At 46.0% G+C, this 20203-nt stretch overlaps 5 protein-coding genes across 5 annotated transcripts; 2 read left to right on the top strand and 3 right to left on the bottom strand.

Moving 5' to 3' along the window:
• Positions 1-33: 33 nt before the first annotated feature.
• LOC108034020 (uncharacterized) lies at positions 34-2067 on the top strand. The gene is made up of 2 exons (XM_044094427.2): positions 34-1784; positions 1845-2067. Exons 1-2 carry the CDS (start codon positions 177-179, stop codon positions 1950-1952), a joined length of 1716 nt encoding a protein of 571 aa, XP_043950362.1. The 5' UTR covers positions 34-176; the 3' UTR covers positions 1953-2067.
• Positions 1980-9240, bottom strand: LOC108034011 (ATP-binding cassette sub-family G member 4). The gene is made up of 10 exons (XM_017108746.3): positions 9011-9240; positions 5622-6004; positions 4085-4255; positions 3892-4028; positions 3686-3831; positions 3387-3625; positions 2912-3322; positions 2748-2848; positions 2326-2687; positions 1980-2269 (listed from the first exon to the last, which is right to left on the bottom strand). The coding sequence occupies exons 2-10, from the start codon at positions 5980-5982 to the stop codon at positions 2128-2130; spliced, it is 2070 nt and encodes a 689-aa protein (XP_016964235.1). The 5' UTR covers positions 5983-6004; positions 9011-9240; the 3' UTR covers positions 1980-2127.
• LOC108034051 (zinc finger CCCH-type with G patch domain-containing protein) lies at positions 4251-19002 on the top strand. Its single transcript, XM_017108808.3, has 5 exons — positions 4251-4439; positions 4500-4591; positions 17252-17340; positions 17402-18322; positions 18385-19002. The coding sequence occupies exons 3-5, from the start codon at positions 17320-17322 to the stop codon at positions 18985-18987; spliced, it is 1545 nt and encodes a 514-aa protein (XP_016964297.1). The 5' UTR covers positions 4251-4439; positions 4500-4591; positions 17252-17319; the 3' UTR covers positions 18988-19002.
• On the bottom strand, positions 14860-16973 carry LOC108034061 (methyltransferase-like protein 17, mitochondrial). The gene is made up of 3 exons (XM_017108819.3): positions 15927-16973; positions 15584-15873; positions 14860-15524 (listed from the first exon to the last, which is right to left on the bottom strand). The coding sequence occupies exons 1-3, from the start codon at positions 16908-16910 to the stop codon at positions 15389-15391; spliced, it is 1410 nt and encodes a 469-aa protein (XP_016964308.1). The 5' UTR covers positions 16911-16973; the 3' UTR covers positions 14860-15388.
• On the bottom strand, positions 18992-20068 carry LOC108034034 (DNA-binding protein RFXANK). The gene has a single exon (XM_017108783.3). It carries the CDS (start codon positions 19903-19905, stop codon positions 19201-19203), a length of 705 nt encoding a protein of 234 aa, XP_016964272.1. The 5' UTR covers positions 19906-20068; the 3' UTR covers positions 18992-19200.
• Between the last annotated feature and the right edge of the window lie 135 nt (positions 20069-20203).

Consider the following 20203-nt stretch of genomic DNA (forward strand, 5'->3'; position numbering starts at 1 on the left):
AAATGAACCAAATAATTTCCCTTTTCTAGCTACTTTGTGCACTTATCAACACTCCACCTTACAAGGGAAATTTGGCAGTGCTGGAAAACGTGGGCGGCTCTAACGTATGTTTGCGATTTGGATGTGCACGTTGTTTTGTAAATTTATTACATAAATTCAGAAGAAGTGCATTCAAGATGTACGCCCTGCTCCGCCGCTTTGCCGGGGTCACCAACTTGGGCAGTCCCCTCAGAGGCTACGCATCCTTCACGCCCAGGGATGTGATGCGCACCACCGCCGAGGAGACCGGCACCCTGATCACCCGCTTCGCCAAGCACATTGCGGTGGAGCGCTACAGGGATCCGAATCATGTGCTGCCCAAGACGACGGTCCGGTACTCAGACTTCTTCCCCATCACGGACGATCGTTACTTCCAGCGGACCGTGCAGAAATTGGATCCTGCCCAACTGCCGGCTGTGATCATCCAAGCCTCAAGCTATCGCTCCAATGCCGCTGTGCCCATGTATGTGACCGCCATTAATGGGTTGGATAACCATGCGGCCAACCAGCTGGCCAAGATGAACACCGGCACCGTGCTGGAGACCCTATACTCCTTTTTGTTCCTCATACCCAGCTGGCTGAAGCGGACGGACTTCTATCAGGCAGCCATGCAGCGCTTGGTCCAGGAGGACTTCCGGGACAACAAGGAGCGGTTTGTCCAAGTGTGCTTCTATCTGGGACTGCAGAAGAAACAGGCCAATTCCTCCGAGGACTTCCAGCAACTCCTCGAGCAGCAACTACCCAGCCATTTGCCTGCATTGAGTGAACTGGATCTCGCTGTCATCAGCAATGCGGCCTACAAAACGTCCACATTGGTTACGGGCGAGGCGAGAAGTGCCTATGAATCATCGCTCGTTAATTCTGTATTGAATCTGCAACTTACTGACGGTAGCGATGCTCTGTTGATCTCCTTTGTCAAGGCCCTTCGGTTGCAGCGAGTAAAGGACGAGCGAGTGTGTCAGCATTTACAGGATATCTGCCTGGATCCCTCGAGGTTAACCCTCATCGAGCCGCGAGGATTGGCCCACATCTTCGCATTCTTTGCCGAACAGCTGTGGGATCACCAGGAGACCCTTACTGTCATCGTCGAGCGGCTAATGACATTGCTGAAACCTGGAGACCTGCGCGCCAAGGACTTGGCCACATTCCTCTGGGCCAGCGCCCAACTGAATTGTGAACTGTCCGCGGAGCAAGTCAGGCAACTGGAGCTAGCTGCCCTTAGAAAATTGGATCACGGGGAGTACGATTATTTCCCGGACAACCTTGTAGATACCTGCCTCTCCCTCTGCACACTGGGACACTACTCAAAGGATCTGATTAATGCAGCCGAAGAACTGAAAGCCGCCCAACGACGTCAGCGAAATCAGCCCAAGGTGGACAGTCGTTTGAATGTTCTGCGATCTGCCGTAGCCATTGAGCAGACATCATACGGCAAACTTAAAACAGAACAAGCCTTCAAGGAGTTCGATCGTGCTCCAAATTATTTGCTGAGGGATCGCCCAGACTTGTCGAAATATGCCCAGGAGCTTAGTCGTGATGCTGAAGTGGAGGGCGTAGACTTGGTTTGTCCCATCGTTGGAATAAATCTGCCCAGCTTGCGAGTACAGACAATGGGCAGCCAGCAGAGCGTGTACTTTGTAGAACTACTGACTGCAGAACAGACCCTAAAGTTCAGCAAGAAACCCACTTCTTTAGTGCGCCTGAAGAAGAGGCTGCTGGAAACCCTTGGTCAAAAGGTAGTCGTGGTAAGAGCTTTACAAACATTCGAAAATATTAAGAGAATTTAACACAAAATTTGACTTCAGCTGGACTCCACCGAAATAGCCAAAAGTCCGAATGAACTGCTCCAGCTCCTGAAACCAGCAGCAGATGGAAGCGTAGAACCCGAGGTTGCCCAAGGCCTGAGCAACTAAACTTTGTGATAACGAGGCCAGAGTGGCTTTCTAGGCTAGTTACAAATCGTAGCTTTATTTAACAGTGTTTTATGTACTTGTACATATTTTTAAATATTAATAGCACTAAACATAATGTTCAACAATTAATGTATAATACAAGGAATGGGCTAAAGGTGTGTCTACTCCAACGGGCCTATCGGATCGACTTGATCTTGGCCTTGAGCACGACGTAGGACACCAATCGGAAAATAATAATCATGGATCCCAACGCGATGACGTCGTTCCAGAACTGATCACCTCGCATTGTGATTTCCTCTAGGAATTTCTTTGGATACCTATGGACAGACGATCGTTAAATATAAGCAAACCGGAACTATCTGATAATAACTACCTGTAATGGCAGTAGTCCGCCTCCTCGCACGCCAGGACTCCACGATCCAGTCCATAGATGGATGCTATGAAGCCCTCTAGCCCATATCTTAAGTATGATATGTGACTGCCCCATCTTAGATAGCTGGGCAGATCCCGCAGGGTGACTCCAAAGCCGGCGAACATCATCATGGGAATGGTCAGCACGGGAGCCAGGAAAGTGCCGTTGACCACATCGAACCAGGCACCAATCATCAAACCAAAACTGTGGCCCACAAACACGGTCAGTATACTAATGGCGAAGAACATCCAGAAACGGACCCACTCCATAGGCTGATAGCTCCATAAGTAAACGATTACCGTGAAGAGGAAGCAACTTATTATCTGTAAACAAAAAACTCAAGTTGGCTATGGAAGTCGGGATAGTTCACAAAGGATACTCACAGATATGGGCAGGTCCACGAGGGTCATGGCAGTGTAGTAGGCTTTGAGCGAGTACCAGCGGTTGAAGTGCTCCTTGATCAGTATGGAGATGTCCATGGGGACTGTTTAGAGGTAATTCGAATGAGTTAATCTAAAGTAAACTTTACAATCCTATGCACACTCACAAGTCAAAACGGTCAACATCATCGTGGTCATGGAATGGTGCATTAGAATGGCAAAGAGCAAGTTGTAGTTGTCCAGCACTCGGGATCCCTCTCGACCCGTGTGATCGTACATGGCTCCAAAGAGAGCGGCTACCGCAATGTTGACACCGATCCTCAAGTGGGTCATGGTTGTGTCTCGTTTCGCTTTGATGAAACCGCGTCGCAGAAGCACGGAGCACTGGTTGGTATAGCTGGTGTCCTCCAGGGATCGGCTCTTGGTTTTCTTTGGAATGGGATACTTTCTCATCAGCACCTCGGAGCGCAGCACCGCACTGGGATTGTCGAACCAAGTGAGGCAGCTTCCGTTCTCCGTGGCCACCTTGAGGGTGTCCACCTTGTCGTAGCCATATTCTCCGCAGGCCAGCTCAATAACTGCAAAACAGAGGATTTCAATAGAACACCTTCATTTCAAGAGCTTATGGCTAGATGGACTCACTGTAATCGGCTGGATTGTGGTACATGGGACAGGGCAGATCCACCGAATGCAGGAAGGGCACCAGTTTCTGGGTGCTGCCCTGGTAGACGCAGTTGCCAGCCGACAGGACGTACACCTGATCGAAGATCTGGAACAGCTTGGCAGTGGGCTGATGGATTGTGCAGATGATGGTGCGACCTTGGCTGGTCAGTTTCTTGAGCAGTTCCAGGACCTTGGTGCACGAGCTGCTGTCCAAGCCACTGCAAATGAAAATTAAGATGTACATCTCCATTTTGGCTAATTGAGATTTTTCCGCTTACGTTGTAGGCTCGTCCAGGAACATCACAGTGGGATTGTTGATCAACTCCATGGCAATGGAAAGCCTCTTCTTCTGACCTCCGGACAGACGCATAGTGAGGGTCTGATCGTGGTCGTAGAGGCCCAGGAGCAGCAGGATATCCTCGATCTGGAAGGGGTTGCGGCTTCATTGCTATGACTGACCAATGGAGATCTTATCCAGACTCACCCTGCTCTCCTTCTCTTCGTAGCTGACGGTCTGGCCCAGTTTAAGGTCGGCGGCTATGTGCATGTTCTCGTTCACCGTCAGCAGGGGCTGCAGGCGATCATCCTGCGTAATATAGCAGGACATGCGGCGGAAGGAGGCTGCAGAAGAATCACCCATTAACACAATCCTCTAAATGCAATGCCTGATTACTCACGCAAATCACGTCGTCGACCATTGAGCAAGATGGAGCCATCCACTCCCGTGGTTTTGAAACCGGAAAGGGCGTCCAGCAAGGTGGACTTGCCCGCACCCGAAGGTCCCATAATGGCGATGAGCTGGCTGCCGGGGAACTTTCCGCAGACATTGTGCAAGATTTCCTTGGATCCTATAAAGTTACGGAACCATAAACGATCGTAAACTTTTAGATAGATATTTCGCTGCCTTTTATACGGTCGTTGGTATCAAAGTTCAGGGAACCTATTGAAAACCCGAGTACGCACGTGCACCCAACGATGATTTCCATGAATCATGTTCAGGCTGTAACTTTGCCCAATTAAACGGCTATTGAGGTAACGACTTGATAAAAAGTAACCCTTATGTTGAAGCTCATTAAAATATTATTATTACAGCAAGTAATCTGCTAGAGTGAAGAACCTTCGAAAAATAATAAAGATGTAAACTACCATTAAGATCAAGTTGGATGGAGATATTAAGAATATATGTAAGTAAACCATTTTTTTCGGTCTTTTAAATGAGTTTTAAAGATTATTCTTAACCAAAGATTGTCTTTGTAATATTATTATTATAATGATAGATAGAAAAAATAGATAGATTGGTCTATTCGAAATTCAACAATCGATTGGGCATATAATATATTTTTTAAGGAGATTTAGGTAGATTTGATCTGGAAGATTTATAAAAATAAAGAAGCCTTTGTCCCCTCCCTAACATTTCGATAGCAATGGCATGATTTCAATCTACAAAGCGTTGACCACGCATATTATCTTTATTTTAGTATAATTACCGCCACGGGGCGAAAAATAGTATGGTCATCAGCCTGTTCCCTAATCAAGTTACCAGGGGCGAACCTATGTCGATATCAATTGCTGTTCGCTTCCTTCTGAACTTTGAAATTGGCCAGAAAGCCCAGTACAAAACAATCATATCGAATGGCAAATACTCTATTCATTTCTTCATGAAGAACTGATTTTTTTCATTGAGTGGACTCTGCGGAAAGGGAATTCATTAATGACTAACTGGCCATGATGGGCACGCACTGCCGGAATATATACAACCGGGAAGAGGATCGCCGCTTATCTAATCAATGGAAACCAAGTTGGTAAAAGAACTAGCAAGTGTTTATGGCTGATTGGTATGTGAAGCATTGCCGAAAGCAATAACCTTGAAGAACATTTGGTTCGGATCTAAACATCCATATTTGTAAATTAGCTTTAATTCGTAAAGAATACTCTTTTATATAAGTGAATAGAAGGTATCTAATATATAAATAACCTTGAAAACTGGTTTATAAAGGTATATTGTAAGATATTATCTGGAGGGTTGACCCTATCCATAGGATATAAACTTTATAAGGTCAATTTCTGTGAAAACTACACCAAAAGTAGCCGCTGATCGTAAAACACATAAAAACCGAATAGCTCCTAGCTAATTTTAAGTTTTCCGCTGCCAATCTTATCGAGGCGTATCTTAGATCATTCGATCGTATATGGCACCTTCCTCTAATAGCTCACCTCGGTTAAAGCCCAACTTCACGGTGAGGGACAGATCCCTGAACTCCATGTCCACGGGCTCGCGGGCTGGCAGGTTGTTCAGGGCGGCGGTGTCGAAGTGCACCTCCTCCTCCTCCACGGGCTCCAGCGGCGGCTGTTTGCCGGCCGAGGATCCATTGGTGTAGGTCACCTGGGGCGGAGTGGGGATGGGTGGGGGCGTGACACTCGACTGGGCATGCTTCCAGCCCCCAGAGTTGGTCACTGGCACTGTGGTGGTGTTGTAGACGCGACCGGAGGTCACCTCGCCGATCTCGATGCCCAGACCGAGGCCGGCCACTCCGTTGTCGCTGCCGAACAAGAATTGCTCCCGCGGTGTCGCCATTCTTGGACTCTAGGGGTAAACTCTATAAGGAAGAGCATAAATAATTCATCAATTTATGTAAATAATTTAGGCATAAGTTATATTTTTAAGAGAAATACAACTAGATATAGAGACTTTATTAAGTTACGAGGTTAAGAGGGGGTATTTTAGTGCAATAAACATTAATCACGATGTTGTTAAACAGGTTAAACGCGGAGGTAGATTGAATGTAAAAAAAAGTATCTAACTATTTCAATCATTAGATATTGTATAGGGAAATGTTTTACCAAAGCTCTGTTAATGTAATTTCTCAAACCTCCTAAATTTTTAATCTGCCGTTTGATTGATTTCGTGGATTATGCAAGGTGCGTGACTAAGTCCGGGCATCTTAAGAGCAACCTGTTGCTGGCCAATGGAAAATGTGCAGCGTGGCCCATTAAAACTGGTTCCATTGCAGCCCGCTTCGCACTTTGATCGAGGGCTGGCAGATCGATGATCAACCTTTGTCGTCTAACCCCATCGTTCGGATTGGTCACTCCCGATGGCAGGCGGAGATTGTTACTTATAGCGCAAAAGCAACTAATCCCTAGCCGAAGATTCAGCCGATTGCCCGAAGAGCTGTCAAATTGGATGGGTGATGAAACACTTCAATTATCTGCGACCGTCCCAATTAAAGGCGAGTTTACATAAGCGAAATGTAGCACGCAGTTTACGTTACTCCACATCTCGCACTGCTGCAAGAGACAATTAAACGCGAGTACATTTAATGCACAGATTTGCGAACAGATCAAGGTACAGCCGTTGGGGCGGCGGAGGCGGGCAAACAATAAAACGCGGCAATTGAGTGGAAATGAAATGGCAATCGTGGATGTTGTCGTACGCGCATCTGCTATTGATCCGCCGAACCCACGTCCCAGCCGCTGCGATCCGTTCCGATCCGAGCTGATCGAAACAAAAGCATTGTCCCAGCCCATGCCGACCCAGCAAGTGGAAGAGCCGTTGTCGCAGATGCTGCTGGTGACGAAGCCTTAGCTATGAAGATGGGTTGGTCAAAGATAGTCCCCGCGAGATTGAGTTGAAATTTTATAGAATGTTAATCTGTGTTTATTAGGCACCATGCAATATACTCGAAGTGCCAGCTAAGTACTCTTAACCAGGGGTTGTTGAGGGAGTTACCTATAGGAAATTGAGATGGAACTCTATGGAGGGAAATCTTATTTACTAAATACCATATTGGAAGCAGAGTTTGGAATTATAGTGGGTATTTTAAGGAAGTATCTAAAAAGAATAAGTAGAAATATTATTATTTATATCATATTGGTACTCTTTTTGAAGTAACCTTAGGTATTCGGGGGAAATACATATAGAATCTAAATCTTAATTTATGAAATACCATGTTTCCTAGTGAAAGCAAATGTTTTTGGAAATTACCATAGGTAATTCAGGGAAATACCTATAGAATTGAGTTAAAATTTTACTGAATGCAAATCTGTAGTTATAAAATACCATTTTCTATATAAGAAGCCTGGTTAAAACCCGCTTTTTGGAAATGACCATAATTATTTGCGTTATAGATCTTCCGATTACAGAAAATCAATCAAAACAACAGCATATTCCCAAGTGAACAACTCAATACTAAATTATATACATTAGACATTTCCGATCTGGTTTACATTCAGCAGTTGGCAAAGGTGGGGGCTTTGCTGTTGAGAGCTGCACTTGAACCCCGTACCCGAATCGGTTATCAGGGCTGTCCAGCACAATTGCCTATGTCAATGCTCCGGAATCCCGGGCAGACCGGTGTTACGTAGGGAGTGGCCCTAGCCGAGAGTGACGTTGATGGGCCTGTAGTTCAATGTTGATTGATACCAGAGCCCAATGGTCACGTTTTGCCGGACTTGCTGTTTTCCTCTTGGATTCCTTTGTTCGACCCAGGGCTTTGCATTTCGTGTTTGCCTGCGACTTTCGGGGACTTGGAGCGGCCTCTATGGTGCGCTTATATGGCACAGCGGTACAGCACTTATGTGCTGATGCTGCCCTGAAACATTGTTTTGTCTACCTTGTGGACCTCGGCTCGCTGGCCGAGAAAACCGGTTCACGGATCCCCTTCTCCGTCGGATTTTCAGCGCTGCAGCTGGGAGATGGTAGCGAAAACAGCAGCTGTTCGATCGGAGATCGAAGAGATCGGGGGAGAAACGGGAGCAGCGCCAGGCCGATCGCTGGGAACGGATTTCTGTTTGCACTCTGATAATGTGATAATTCAGAAATATAGTAACACCCGCCGGCCGTCGGAGAGCCCTGGCTGTGTTGTCACATTGATTTTTAATCGGTGACAGCACTTAGTGTCAGCTAATCGATTTAAATTATTTCACACACAGCAAGTCAAAAAGCGGACTAAGCAGCTCCACAGGTGGGGTTCGTATTAACGGAAGTGACCCCGTCGAAACCAGGTCTAAAGACCTATATCTATCAGATACAAAACTGTGACAGATACCCAAGCGAAGCATGAATCATTTATTCATTTAACACCTGCCTCTGCGCGGTTCGAATGGGTTTTATGCGTTTGTCAATTGTTAACAAAGACGGGGCGTTTATATCTAAATTCACTGATAACGTCTGGGCCAATAAATTCTGCTTCTTAGAAATGTCTATTCATTTTACTACGTCTGCCTCAATAATTTTCAAATCTTTGTTTGAAATTTGGATTTTTAAAGAATCGTTTGTTTCAATTGTGTGGCTTTTACAAGTATATAAAATCACCAAATAACTTAAAGTACCAAAGATGGTAGACATTTATTGTTCGAACTTATTAATAAAATGTGTTTCGTTCTTGGGTTTTTTTTAGTTTATCATTGTGATCACTTTATTCTGTGTTTTCCCAATTTGTACAATATATTGGCTTTATTGTTTCACTCGGTTTATGTCGAACCAGTATTTATAAAAATGAATATTAAGCACGATTTTATTTAAAATTTTAATTATACATGTATTAGGGATCCTTTTTTGGGTTCCTATTTAACGCGCTGAGCCACTCAAGGGGAGTCCTTACCCTTTCAAGAGTCAGGATTATCACACTTGGGATTGGGACTGCAAGGAGAACCACTTTCCAGCGACTGAATTCGCGATCCGCACGACCGAGTAACAGCGTCTTCGAAGCGACGTGCGCGACTGGCGGTCAGTAAACAAACAGTGATCCCAGCTAGCTGCGCGCTGGCTGTGCTATAATGCCATAATGCTGTGTGGCTATATGGCGGTAGCAGTTGCCGTTCCCGTTCCCGATCCGATTCCCATTCCCATTCCCCCAGAAGTCGGAGAGTCGCTTCGTCGGCCCAGCTGACGACTCACTGGCCACAAAGAACACGATCGGCCGTCTCAGCTGGTGTGAGTTGAGTATCTCAGCGCCGGAGTGGGTGTGTGTGGATCGCAGGCTTTATCGAAGGCGCTCAGAGGTGGCAGGTCTTCAAACTCTGGCGGGGGAATAGCTTAAACAATATATAAATCTAAGAAATATGATTATTATTAATATTATAAAGGTTTATTAGGAAAGGTAAGGTTTGTTATTAAAGGGAAACAGATTGCTCATAATTAGAAACCGGTTTAATAAGTGATATGTTATAGAGGGATCAATGTATCTGTTAGATATTTATTATTATTAGGGGTTTCATTTGAAGCTTGCTATATTTATTTTACAAATATTTTATTTCGACATTATCGTTTTCATATCAAAGAATTCTATAATCATCAGAAACCGGTTTAATAAAAATATTTTATATAGGGTTCAATGTATCTGTTAGGTCTTTATATTATTGGGGGTTTTATTGCAAGCATACTTTATTTTCTTTTCTTATATTACATTAAGGCTTTCACACTGTGATATTTCATGCTGTATGGATGTGATATCTTAAAAGAAAATAGTCTCGAAGAAGCATAACGTTATAGGAACACCCAATATTTAGTTAAATCAAAACTAATATGAAAATCAAACAAATGATATGATATAACATTTAATCATAGTTAACCCAAAGCGTAAGTCTAAGTTATTATAGTTTGATGATCACTGGGCTGTTTTCTTTATAATGTAACTCTCTGGCTAATTTCTCAGGTAAAAGTAGCCAAGCTCGCAGCACTGCTCCTCAGAGCGTTCGGCAGTCTCTGCTGGCGTATATTTCGCATTGGTTATTAGTGTTTTGGCGTTGTTATACTGTCGTTTTCCTTCGCTGATAAGAAGCGAACCGCTCTCGCACACCGGCGCACCTGCGGCACACACTGATACTCACCTGCGGCAGCTGATTGAGTTTCGGGTTTGGTTTTGGGCCCGGGTTTTTGGCAACCCGATCTCTCGGCCCGATTGCCCCGGTTGACAACGGATCGTGCTCGGGTCACAAGTCCACATATCGAATTTCTTCGACACTCCATTATGGTCGTATACGTAATACGTAATAAAGCAAATTCCGGCGTCGCCGTCGCTCTTTCTTCAGTTCGGTTTCGTTCTGTGAAACAATAGCGAGCTCCATCCACGGACCACATTATCGGACCAGTTTACAATGCCTATATATTTGCAATGTGCCGACTCTGCTTATTAAGGCTCTTTGTGCTGGCTCGTGAATCAGAGTTACTTCACCGATTAGCTTCCTTGTTCGCTGTTCATCGGTCCCTGCGCTTAATTAAAATTCCCAGGGCAAGGTTATAGGAACGCGTTCCCTTTCCTGATGGTATTATGGGGAATTTCGTTGTTCCTCTCAACAATATTATTGTATATTCAATGATTCAGCTTGAGCCTAAACTAAGGATAGTAAAAATGTAGGTTATACAGAAGGCATTACCGAAAAAATACCTTCCAAGTATATTAAAAAGGCTTCCCAGAGCAAGGTTATTGGAACTCATTCCCTTTCTTAATTATATTTTAGAGAATTTCGTTCTTACTACCAAATAATATGTTCGGTGATTCGGGTTGAGATTATACTTGGGCTAGTGAAAATGTAGGTAATACAGAAGGCATTACCGAAAAAATATATTACTTGTACATTAAAAAGGCTTCCCACAGCAAGATTATCGGAACACATTCCCTTTCCTGATTATATTTTAAAGAAATTCGTTTTAACTTAAAGAAAAACAAATAAAATGTTCGCTGATTCGGGTTGAGAGTATACTTGGGTTAGTGAAAATGTAGGTAATACAGAAGGCATTACCCAAAAACACTTTCCATGTACTCGTATATTAAAAAGGGTTCCCATAGCAAGGTATTCGGAACGTATTCCCCTTCCCGATGATTTAATAGAGAATTCAAGTCTTCTTTTTAATAACCAAATAATATGTTCGTAGATACGACTTGACCCAAAAATACTTTCTATGTTAAAATTATATATTACCGACTCTAAACTAAAATATCGTCCTATATCCTAGGAAAATCAATAGAATTCAATGTCTATTAGAAAAGGTCCTTAGGTGTTTATCTACATCAAATGAACCTTAATAATGCCCAATCCCTTCCTATATCTATGCCTTAAAATAGTAACTACTAATGGTTATAGTTCCCCAGACCTATTTTAAACCGAATCACCGTGAATTTGTGTAAAATCATTGTGTTTTCACTTTCCATTTGCTTAGCTTTTTCACTCCTCAGCCTCGACACTCCCCCAGCTATTTAACTTCATTGATAAGTGCTTATTTAGCCATTATCGTAATAATTGCTCCATCAAACGAGCCCCGCACCGACCCTATGATTCAATCCTCCGGCGGACTTTGACCGTTCTCGAGTCGAGCTAAACAAAAGCCGATTGATATAGTATAGTATAGTGAAGTGCAGTGTGTTCCCAAGCTAATAATGGAGAACAGAGCAAAGTGTAGAAACTCACAAAACGTCACGGCTTTATCAAGTGCCACTGGCGATCGCCGCCAGCTGGCTGGGCTTGAACTTCGGTCTAAGCTGGTTCCGGGGATCTATAGGGTGGCACATACCCGCTGACTGGAGAAGTTCGAGCCAATACTATAAATAACGATTTACATAAGTGTTTGATAAGTTTAAATATTGACCACATCTACAATCTGCAGGCCGGCGAGCACCAGGCGAACGATAAGATTGCGATTTATGATCGTTCGCGCCATATAACAGCTATAGGAAATCGTAAATAAGGCCCATTGAAGCTCATCACTCCTGGGAGTAAATCAAGGCAACCGCTTAATTTCCCTGCTTAGGCTAATCTGGCTAGGCCTAGTCGAAGTTCCTACTGATATCACAGCACCCGCATACCCCTAGTTCCATCCAATTAGGAGGATTTCTGTGTGATAAGTCCTAATCATGCAGTCGCCATGTACTTGTAGCTGTTATGACTGGCATGCAGCCAAAGTCCAAATTGTCGGGGCTTCTTTAAAGCTCTTGTTGTGGGCGATTTGTCCAATTTCGGGGCCATAAATCTCTGTAGCGCCCGAGACCTTCCAAACTGATAATCGTGGACAACGCGTGCGCCGCGAAGCGATTAGACATGATATTTCAAAAAATACAAGGCTCATCGGAAGTGGTTTCTTTCCACAGCTTTGATGCTGATTTGTTTTGACTAATGGCGTGACTCTGTGACTAATTGTTAGTTTTGGGGGCATCTATTTACTAACCCTGTTGATGTGCTTTGTTATTTTTATTATTGATTAAGTATTTATTACATTATGATCTTAAGCTCGTTACCGTTCTCTCTCTTAGAAGTATTTGTCAAGGTTCTCGTAATACTAACCTTATCAACCGTTTTCAAAAACAAATTCATTTGGTTATTTAAAACTGCTGTAAAAATTAGTGACTTAACTAAATTTTTAATAGATTTGATTCAACGTAATCTCTTAGAGGTCGTAAACGTCTGTTAAGTTCTAAGTATATGTTTTAGTCTGCTATAATATGAGGTATGTAGGATTGGTTCTTCGCTTGCCAAATGTTTCTGTAATTTTTAAGTTATTCTATTTCCGTTGCGACGTTCTTGAACGAATAGCTTTTCCATAAGATAAACCTTAATCTCTTAGCTTTAGAACTTCTTTAAGAACTTCCTAAATTCTGGTTAGTAAAATTCCTTTGAAATCCACCTTGCATTTTTACAATGCTGTAAGATTACCTTGAACACTTACCAATAGGACTCCCCCTATAAGAACTTCGTCATCCCTCGATGAAAGCTTAACAAATTTCTCACACACCTGAAATTTTGCTCAACCGGATCGTAGGCCAAAGTGGCAACGGTTCAGCAAGATACAGGCGCGAATGAAATATGCCGCCTAGGATTTTTGGATACACCAAGGATACATGAGTCACCACATCACCCACACTGGATATATCAAGTGGCGCTGGAACCGCGACCGCAACTTTTCCCGGCCACGCTCGGATTGGAACTGATGGCCAGAAGCCAGCGCCAGTCGTTAGGTAGCCACTTGTGATCAACCCGGACCCGGGCGACCCATCCACCCATCTAAAACCTAACTATGTACAGGCGCGTTAGAACTAGAGACCCGAGTGGCACCGAGCTCGGAACAAAAGGAAGCGCTGACAATGCCGGGCCGCCTGGTTGGCTGAGTGCCTCGGCTGGGGTTGGCCGACTGTTAGACCGACTGGCTGAATGGGTGGGTGGGTCGCCAGCCACTAGTCTCTAGCCGCTATCCACTATCCACTAGCTGCCAGCACCACTTGCAACAGCGGCGCATGCTTTCTAAACGCCACCATCATTTTGTCGCCGTTGTTGTGGGACTGGGACGCACCTTCCTAATACAAATAGCCGCATGGAAGCGGAGCGACAGCTGACACCATCGGTGAACGCGCCTTGTTAACGAGCTAGCTAGCTAGCCAGCGGCCAGCGACCAGCGACCCCACCTATGTGGTGTCGCCCGGAGTGATTACATAGAGCCCAGATGGAACTGGCCCTGGGAATGGAAACGGAGATGGAGATGCCCCAGGGTCGCCATGACGTGTACTCGCCCAGAAACTGGGCTTGGACTTTGGCCGGCACATAGAGCCTTCGTGGGATCCTGTCATATGTATAGCCCGCCTTTTATACGCACCTATAAATGGGTTAATGCTTCGGCAAATGCATTTCCTAATTAAATTTGGCGGTGAAACGGGGAATTAAATCCCTTTTGGTAACCCAGTTTCAAAGCTAAAAGTATTTTTAGGAACTCAAGAATCATTTCACGAGGTGCAGTTCAGTCTTTCTTTAAATTGGTCCTATAATTTACTATGGGTTTTGAAAGTTTTAATCAGATACTGATGGTGGGAAATGTTTTTCCAGCATATTATTATCCAAAGCATATAAAATCAAAATCTTTTAAGTTCTCTTAATAGAGTCCAATTTGAACTATCCATGTACATAGAATAATATAATTCTATTATAAGCCCCATAAAAAACTATATAGATCTCAAACTAAAATAGTATAAAGTACTCCCCCGTTATATGCAAAAAGATATCAAATGGGTTGTACTAAATTAAATTTATTATGAAAGTGTAAGCCCTAATCAGAATGTCCCGCAGGACGGTACCAAGTCCATTGCCTGCTGTGTGTGTAATCCAACGTTATGTATCCATGGTCCGTTGCTCTATAACACACCTTGTTCCAGAGCCAATCCCTAAAACCCCGATGTACATGGACGAAGTCCTTCCGCACCCACTCCCCTTTCCATCGGAGTGCCACATTTCGCGCCCCACATGTTGCCCTTTTCCAACCACGTTGTGCCCTTTCTGCCGCACAGGACTTCAAGGAGCGATGAACGGCTGCGGGGATGATCTGCGGTCGTTAAAAGGGCGCGTCTCCCATTAGGACTTCGAAACTAGCATAACTAAATGTCAGCCAAAGTGGGATTGGCCCCCGAAACGGAGATATAGTCCAGACACGTCGGCTAAAGAATCTATTATCACTAATTGAAAGATGCGTCACTTTAATCTGTAAAAATATGTAATTCATTTGTGAAAGATAACAACATGATTTAAATAACTTATTTTAAAACATATTACATAGCGATGGCATACATGTTTTTAATAAGAAACTAAATGCGAAGCCCACATGCTTCTATTATGCATCTCCATATACATCAACGCTAGGGGCGTGCTGACATCGCTGACCATTGGCCAGGCGGCGACTCCTATATACCGGCGACATTACATAACCAAGCTGATTCAAAGCGGCGGGGCCAACCCATCCGCAGTCGCATCCGCCTTTTGTCTTGCCATACATTAAAAACTAGGTGAGGGTGTGTTGCGCTGGCCGTTGAACGAAATTTAGTATCAATGAGCATGCGGCCCTGCTATTTGGATTGTATGGTTAATTTAAATGCAACTATTTAATTAATTTCAGCTCCGCCCGCAACGATTTGTTTGCACATAATTAAATCGACTAATTGGATGCCAGTTTTTAGTATCAATTAGCTTCAGGGCGCGACTTTATGCCTAAGATGTTCGTTTAACAGCTACGCCAAGACAGGTTGTTCAACGGTGGATGATTCTGCGGAGCTGGGATTGGGATTGGGCTTGACCTGGGGCTGCCCCAGCGACATGGGCAAGCGATCGCCCCAGCGGCTGACTTTGGCACATGAATAGGCAGATCTGCAAAGAAAATTTTAAAGCTTTAAAAGCCTCAATGAAGCAACAGGCGTTCTACTCACTTTCCGTGCTTGGACTTTGTGAAGATGACCTCTTGGAGATTGCCCTCCTCCGTGCAGACCCGGCAGATAGCATGCTTTGACCTCACCAAGGTGGGACGCACAATCCGCGGCCAGCTGCGGGAGCTATCGCTTTGGGGTCCCTTCTTCAGGATGGCATAGCTGTAGAGGGAGGTGTGGCGGTCCGCCAAGGAGTCGCTGCCCAAACGCAGGGGAGCAAACGAAACGGGGAAGTTGCAGGGCGTGCGGTCAGCCAGATCTCGGAGACGGGGACAGACCACATCGTGAGGGCACTGTGGATACAATATGTTAGCCCGCTGAGTTATGCTCCCATTTATAAGCTTACCGGTGCCACCGTGTGACCTTCTTGATCCTGCTGCAACAGAAATGTCCTGGCCTCGTTGACCAGCTCGCTGCCCTTCCGCGTTCCCTCCTCCACTATGACCATGTAGCCGTCGCACTTGCGCCACAGATTCCGCAAAACGTCCTCTCGCTGCTCTTTGTCCACCAACTCAAAGAGTGTGTGTGATATAATAACCAGGTCGTAATTCGTTTCGATGGCGGGCAGGAACTGTCGATAGAACACATTGCGCAGCGATATCTGCTTGTTCTCGTGCCCATCCTGCAGAATGAGCTCAGAGATCTCGTTCATCTCCCTGGACCTGTCCACGTTGTAGTACTCGTAGATGTGGTCGCGCCAAAGCTCGCTGGCCACCCACATGCCAGTGCCAATGCCGGAGCCAAAATCAAAGAAGCTGCGCGGCCGGAACTGCTCATCCCGCTGAGCCAACTCGGTGAGAACGCGCTTCATCACGGCATACTCCTGGGCGCCGCGAGCTATGGCATAGACAATGGACTCGTAAGGACCGTACTCGATACGCTTCCAGGCGTAGATGCGTTGACCCAGCCGCTTGTTGATCTCCTGCTCCCGCTTGCGCTTCCAGCGTTCCGCTTCGTCCTCGTCCAGCGCGGCCAGGCGATCCAGCGGCATCTTCGAGTTGACCTCCTCGATGATGCTACGCTTCTTGTTCTCGATCTCCTCCTGCGTGGGCGGCGGATGGCGGGATTTGATGTAGGCGTTCAGCTGCTGGCCGTCGTGGATGAGTTTCTTGATGGGATGGTCGCCAACTATACGCTTTAGCGTGTCACTCAGGTGCTTGGGCAGCTCCACATGATTGGGCCTCACTACGCCGGGATGTTTCCTGGGTTTCAGGGTGGCCTGCTCCAGGCCGGAGATCACCGCTGGCTCCACGTCCACGGCAATCTTGCTGGTGAAACGGTGCAGCCGGGGCACCAGGCTCCTCGTTGTGTAATTCAGGGAAAACTGCATTTCCAGTTAATAATATGTAACCGAAAAATCAAAACAAATGAGAACCACACGAGTTTACCGGCGTTTTGCCAGTGTTGCAAAAGTAGCAGGCAGTCAGCTGATGGTGTTGCCAGATGATTCGCAGGCAGAACAGATGCGGCCAGAATAATAGGTTCTTATAAAATCTTGCAATATATCAAGCATTTGTAGTTTATTATATGTTTTTTACTAATGTAAAATAATAGTTCCTAATGAAATGTGTTAAATTATTATTAAAATGTACCTTTCTTCTGCATTTATTTTACAAACAAATTACAAGAGCTACTAAAACCTTGACCTCGATTGTGCTTTGTTTTGCCTAGCATCTTTTTGAAAATCTCCAGAAAACAACTAGCTTAGGAGCCGCATCATGCTGTAATTAATTAATTAGATGGATGAATACGAAGCACAAGTGAGCTAAGGTGGTCCAGCTTAAACCCAACTTCCTTTATGACAATCCTTGCCTCAAACAGTTGCTCGTCGTGGAGCAGGCGTTGGAGAATGCCACGGATGAGCCGCAGCGTCAGGAACTTTTGGCCCTAAAAACGAATCTGCAGGAGCTGCTGGCCCTCACCCGGGAGACACAAGATGAACCAGCACCAACCGTTGAAGTACCGCACCAGGTGGACCACCTGGACGACGAGCTGCAGCGGCTCAGAAGCGAACTCAACGACCTGGAGGAGGCGGTCTCCACACAAACGGCGGCGGATGAGGAGCAGCAGCTGGCGGATTTGCGCGCCAAGTACACAGCCATGGTGGGTGAGAAGTGCTCCGCACCGCACGAGCACAGCTGGGGCACCTGCTACCACAATGCACTCATCTGCGGAGTGGACGACGAGGTGGTGATCAATACCGATGGCGTCTTGGACGCCCGACTAAGGGTGCTCTTTACGAACCCCACACATCGGGAGATGCTGCCCTGTTCCTACTACCTCGAGGGAGAGTGCCGCTTTGATGAGACGAGGTGTCGCTTCTCCCATGGCGCCCTGGTCCCCGGTAGCTCCATCAGAAAATACAACCCACCCGATTTCCACAAACTGGCACGCAGCCGTCCAGTGTTTGCCCTGCTCCCAGACCGCCTGTGGCACCGTGGTCGGGTTCTTTGTGTAAATTTCGTCGAGCAGGTGTGCCGCGTGCGCTTAGATGGCCAGGATCACAAGGAGCGAGAACGAGACTTTAAGTTTGAGGAGCTGTTTCCACTTACCACCGACCAGGATGAGGACGACGAGCTCTCCAGCAACGACAGCGATTCTAGCTTGAACGAAAACAGCAGTGATGATGGCGATTCGGAATTGGATGACCTGGAGGAAGCTAGGAGAGCCCGCATGGTGGAGTTGAGTTTGTTTACCTTCAAGCCGACGGAACGACTGGGCGCCTGGGAGGAGTTCACAAGGGCAAGTAGTGTAGCAAAGTCGAAAGTCATCTACATATGTTACTTAAAACACTATTCCCGCAGGGCATTGGCTCCAAAATCATGGAGAAAATGGGCTACATCCATGGCACGGGCCTTGGCTCGGATGGCAGAGGCATTGTTACCCCTGTGAGCGCTCAGATACTACCCCAGGGTCGATCCCTGGATGCCTGCATGGAGCTGCGCGAGGCTGCCAACGGAGACAAGGACTACTTCAGCGTGGAGCGAAAGCTGAAGCAGGCCCAGCGTCGCCAGCGGAAGGCGGATGAGAAGGCTTACGTCCGGGAGACTCAACGCACAGATGTGTTTACATTTTTAAACGCCAGTGTGCTGGGTCCTGGAGAAATCAGTCAGCAGGGCGAGCCGACTGCCAAGAAGGCCAAGACCAACGAACTGCAGCAGCACTCAACGAAAACCCTCAACGTGGAAACCGTGAGAATAGCTGATGAAATCCGCCGAAAGCAGCGGGACATGGCCAAGGTTAAGCAGTCCCTGGACCGGAACTCTGGAGATGCACAGCTCCAGAAGCGACTGCAAGTGCAGATGCAGAACCACAAACAGGAATTGGACACGCTGCAGGCCCAGGAACGCAGCCTGAGCAAGGAGCAGCAAACGCGCAAGAGCAAGAATAAAATGTTTGAGTTTTAAAATGTGTGTTTTAGAAAGAAGGACTTTTAAAATGTCACGTGGGTATGTATTCTTAGGATTTAATATATTCTTAACATCATTTCAAGTAAAAATTTAAGCTAAAACATTTAGGTTTTATAGAAGCAAGCAGTTCAAAAATGATAGATTTGCTTAAACCATAAATGGTATTGCAAACATTCAAAAACATCCAATGACAACCTTAAATCTACCCAATTAAATGCTACCGAAGGCACCCGCCGTAATGATGGCCGTCATATACTGCTCCAAGAGTGCCTGGGCCAGGTGAGCGCCATGATCCACGGCCAGGGAGTAGGCCGTGTCCCCGTCCTCGTTGGTGGCACTCAGATCCAGGTCCCTGGCCAGCAGCTCGTTGCAGGTGTGCGGATGATTTCCGGCAGCTGCGTACATGAGCGCCGTGCTCCCAACGATGTCCATGTGACCCGAATCCGCGCCATGATCCAGCAGGAAACGGACGATCTCGTTGTGGCCGCCGGCCGAGGCGAGAAGCAGAGGACTGACCAGATCAGGGGCCATGGTGTTCACATTAGCGCCTGCAGCGACGAGCAGCTGCACTGAAACCAGCTGTCCATAGGACGCTGCCCAATGCAGGGCCGTAAATCCATGACTATCCTTGTGGTCAATGTCCTGGGTGCGTGCCCGTTCCGCTGTCACCTGCTCCTCGGTGATCTCGCCCTGGCCAGCGCGTTCGTGGAAGGAGAGTGAAACCTCGACGGGACAGAACGTGGCCTCCGTGTTGCCGCGCTGCAGGTTGGTCAGCACGGTGGACTGGGGGCGGTACGGCAGGAAGGCGCTCTTCCGCTTGGCGTCCAGCACCAGCATGGAAGTGGGCGCCGACCGCACGCCCTCATCTTCGTCAGAATTTGCGTTGTTTTGGAGATTGCCAGCTGGTGCCACCATTTGCTTGTTTTATTTACCTTTTGCACCCTGTACTAACGAACTATGGAGGGTGTATAGGTTTGACAGTAGGAATGTTAGGTTTCGAGAAGCATCTTCCAATTACATTGTAAACTATAATGTATTTGAGAAACAAGACATTTGTTTTGATGGTTATCTCACGACAATTTAAAAGCGAAATAGGAAAACGAATTACATTTCAAATTTGACTAATGATTGCAGATTTGTCCAATAAATTTATGGTACATTTATATTTTTACAAGTACATATAGAAATAAATTTAACATATGTTCAATTATAA

Source organism: Drosophila biarmipes, chromosome 2L (assembly GCF_025231255.1).
Source record: "Drosophila biarmipes strain raj3 chromosome 2L, RU_DBia_V1.1, whole genome shotgun sequence".
Taxonomy (NCBI): domain Eukaryota; kingdom Metazoa; phylum Arthropoda; class Insecta; order Diptera; family Drosophilidae; genus Drosophila; species Drosophila biarmipes.

Bases quoted from the DNA above. Each gene is read 5' to 3' on its own strand.
- LOC108034020 (XM_044094427.2), top strand. From the start codon at position 177: ATGTACGCCCTGCTCCGCCGCTTTGCCGGGGTCACCAACTTGGGCAGT. The intron at 1,785-1,844 runs GTAAGAGCTTTA...ATTTGACTTCAG, and splicing joins TTGGTCAAAAGGTAGTCGTG to CTGGACTCCACCGAAATAGC.
- LOC108034011 (XM_017108746.3), bottom strand. From the start codon at position 5,982: ATGGCGACACCGCGGGAGCAATTCTTGTTCGGCAGCGACAACGGAGTG. The intron at 4,256-5,621 runs GTGAGCTATTAG...GTAACTTTATAG, and splicing joins GAAGTTGGGCTTTAACCGAG to GATCCAAGGAAATCTTGCAC. The intron at 4,029-4,084 runs GTGAGTAATCAG...ATTCTTCTGCAG, and splicing joins TGGTCGACGACGTGATTTGC to CCTCCTTCCGCCGCATGTCC.
- LOC108034061 (XM_017108819.3), bottom strand. From the start codon at position 16,910: ATGCAGTTTTCCCTGAATTACACAACGAGGAGCCTGGTGCCCCGGCTG. The intron at 15,874-15,926 runs GTAAGCTTATAA...TTGTATCCACAG, and splicing joins AAGGTCACACGGTGGCACCG to TGCCCTCACGATGTGGTCTG. The intron at 15,525-15,583 runs GTGAGTAGAACG...TTTTCTTTGCAG, and splicing joins ACAAAGTCCAAGCACGGAAA to ATCTGCCTATTCATGTGCCA.
- LOC108034051 (XM_017108808.3), top strand. From the start codon at position 17,320: ATGGATGAATACGAAGCACAA. The intron at 17,341-17,401 runs GTGAGCTAAGGT...TGCCTCAAACAG, and splicing joins TGGATGAATACGAAGCACAA to TTGCTCGTCGTGGAGCAGGC. The intron at 18,323-18,384 runs GCAAGTAGTGTA...CTATTCCCGCAG, and splicing joins CCTGGGAGGAGTTCACAAGG to GGCATTGGCTCCAAAATCAT.
- LOC108034034 (XM_017108783.3), bottom strand. From the start codon at position 19,905: ATGGTGGCACCAGCTGGCAATCTCCAAAACAACGCAAATTCTGACGAA.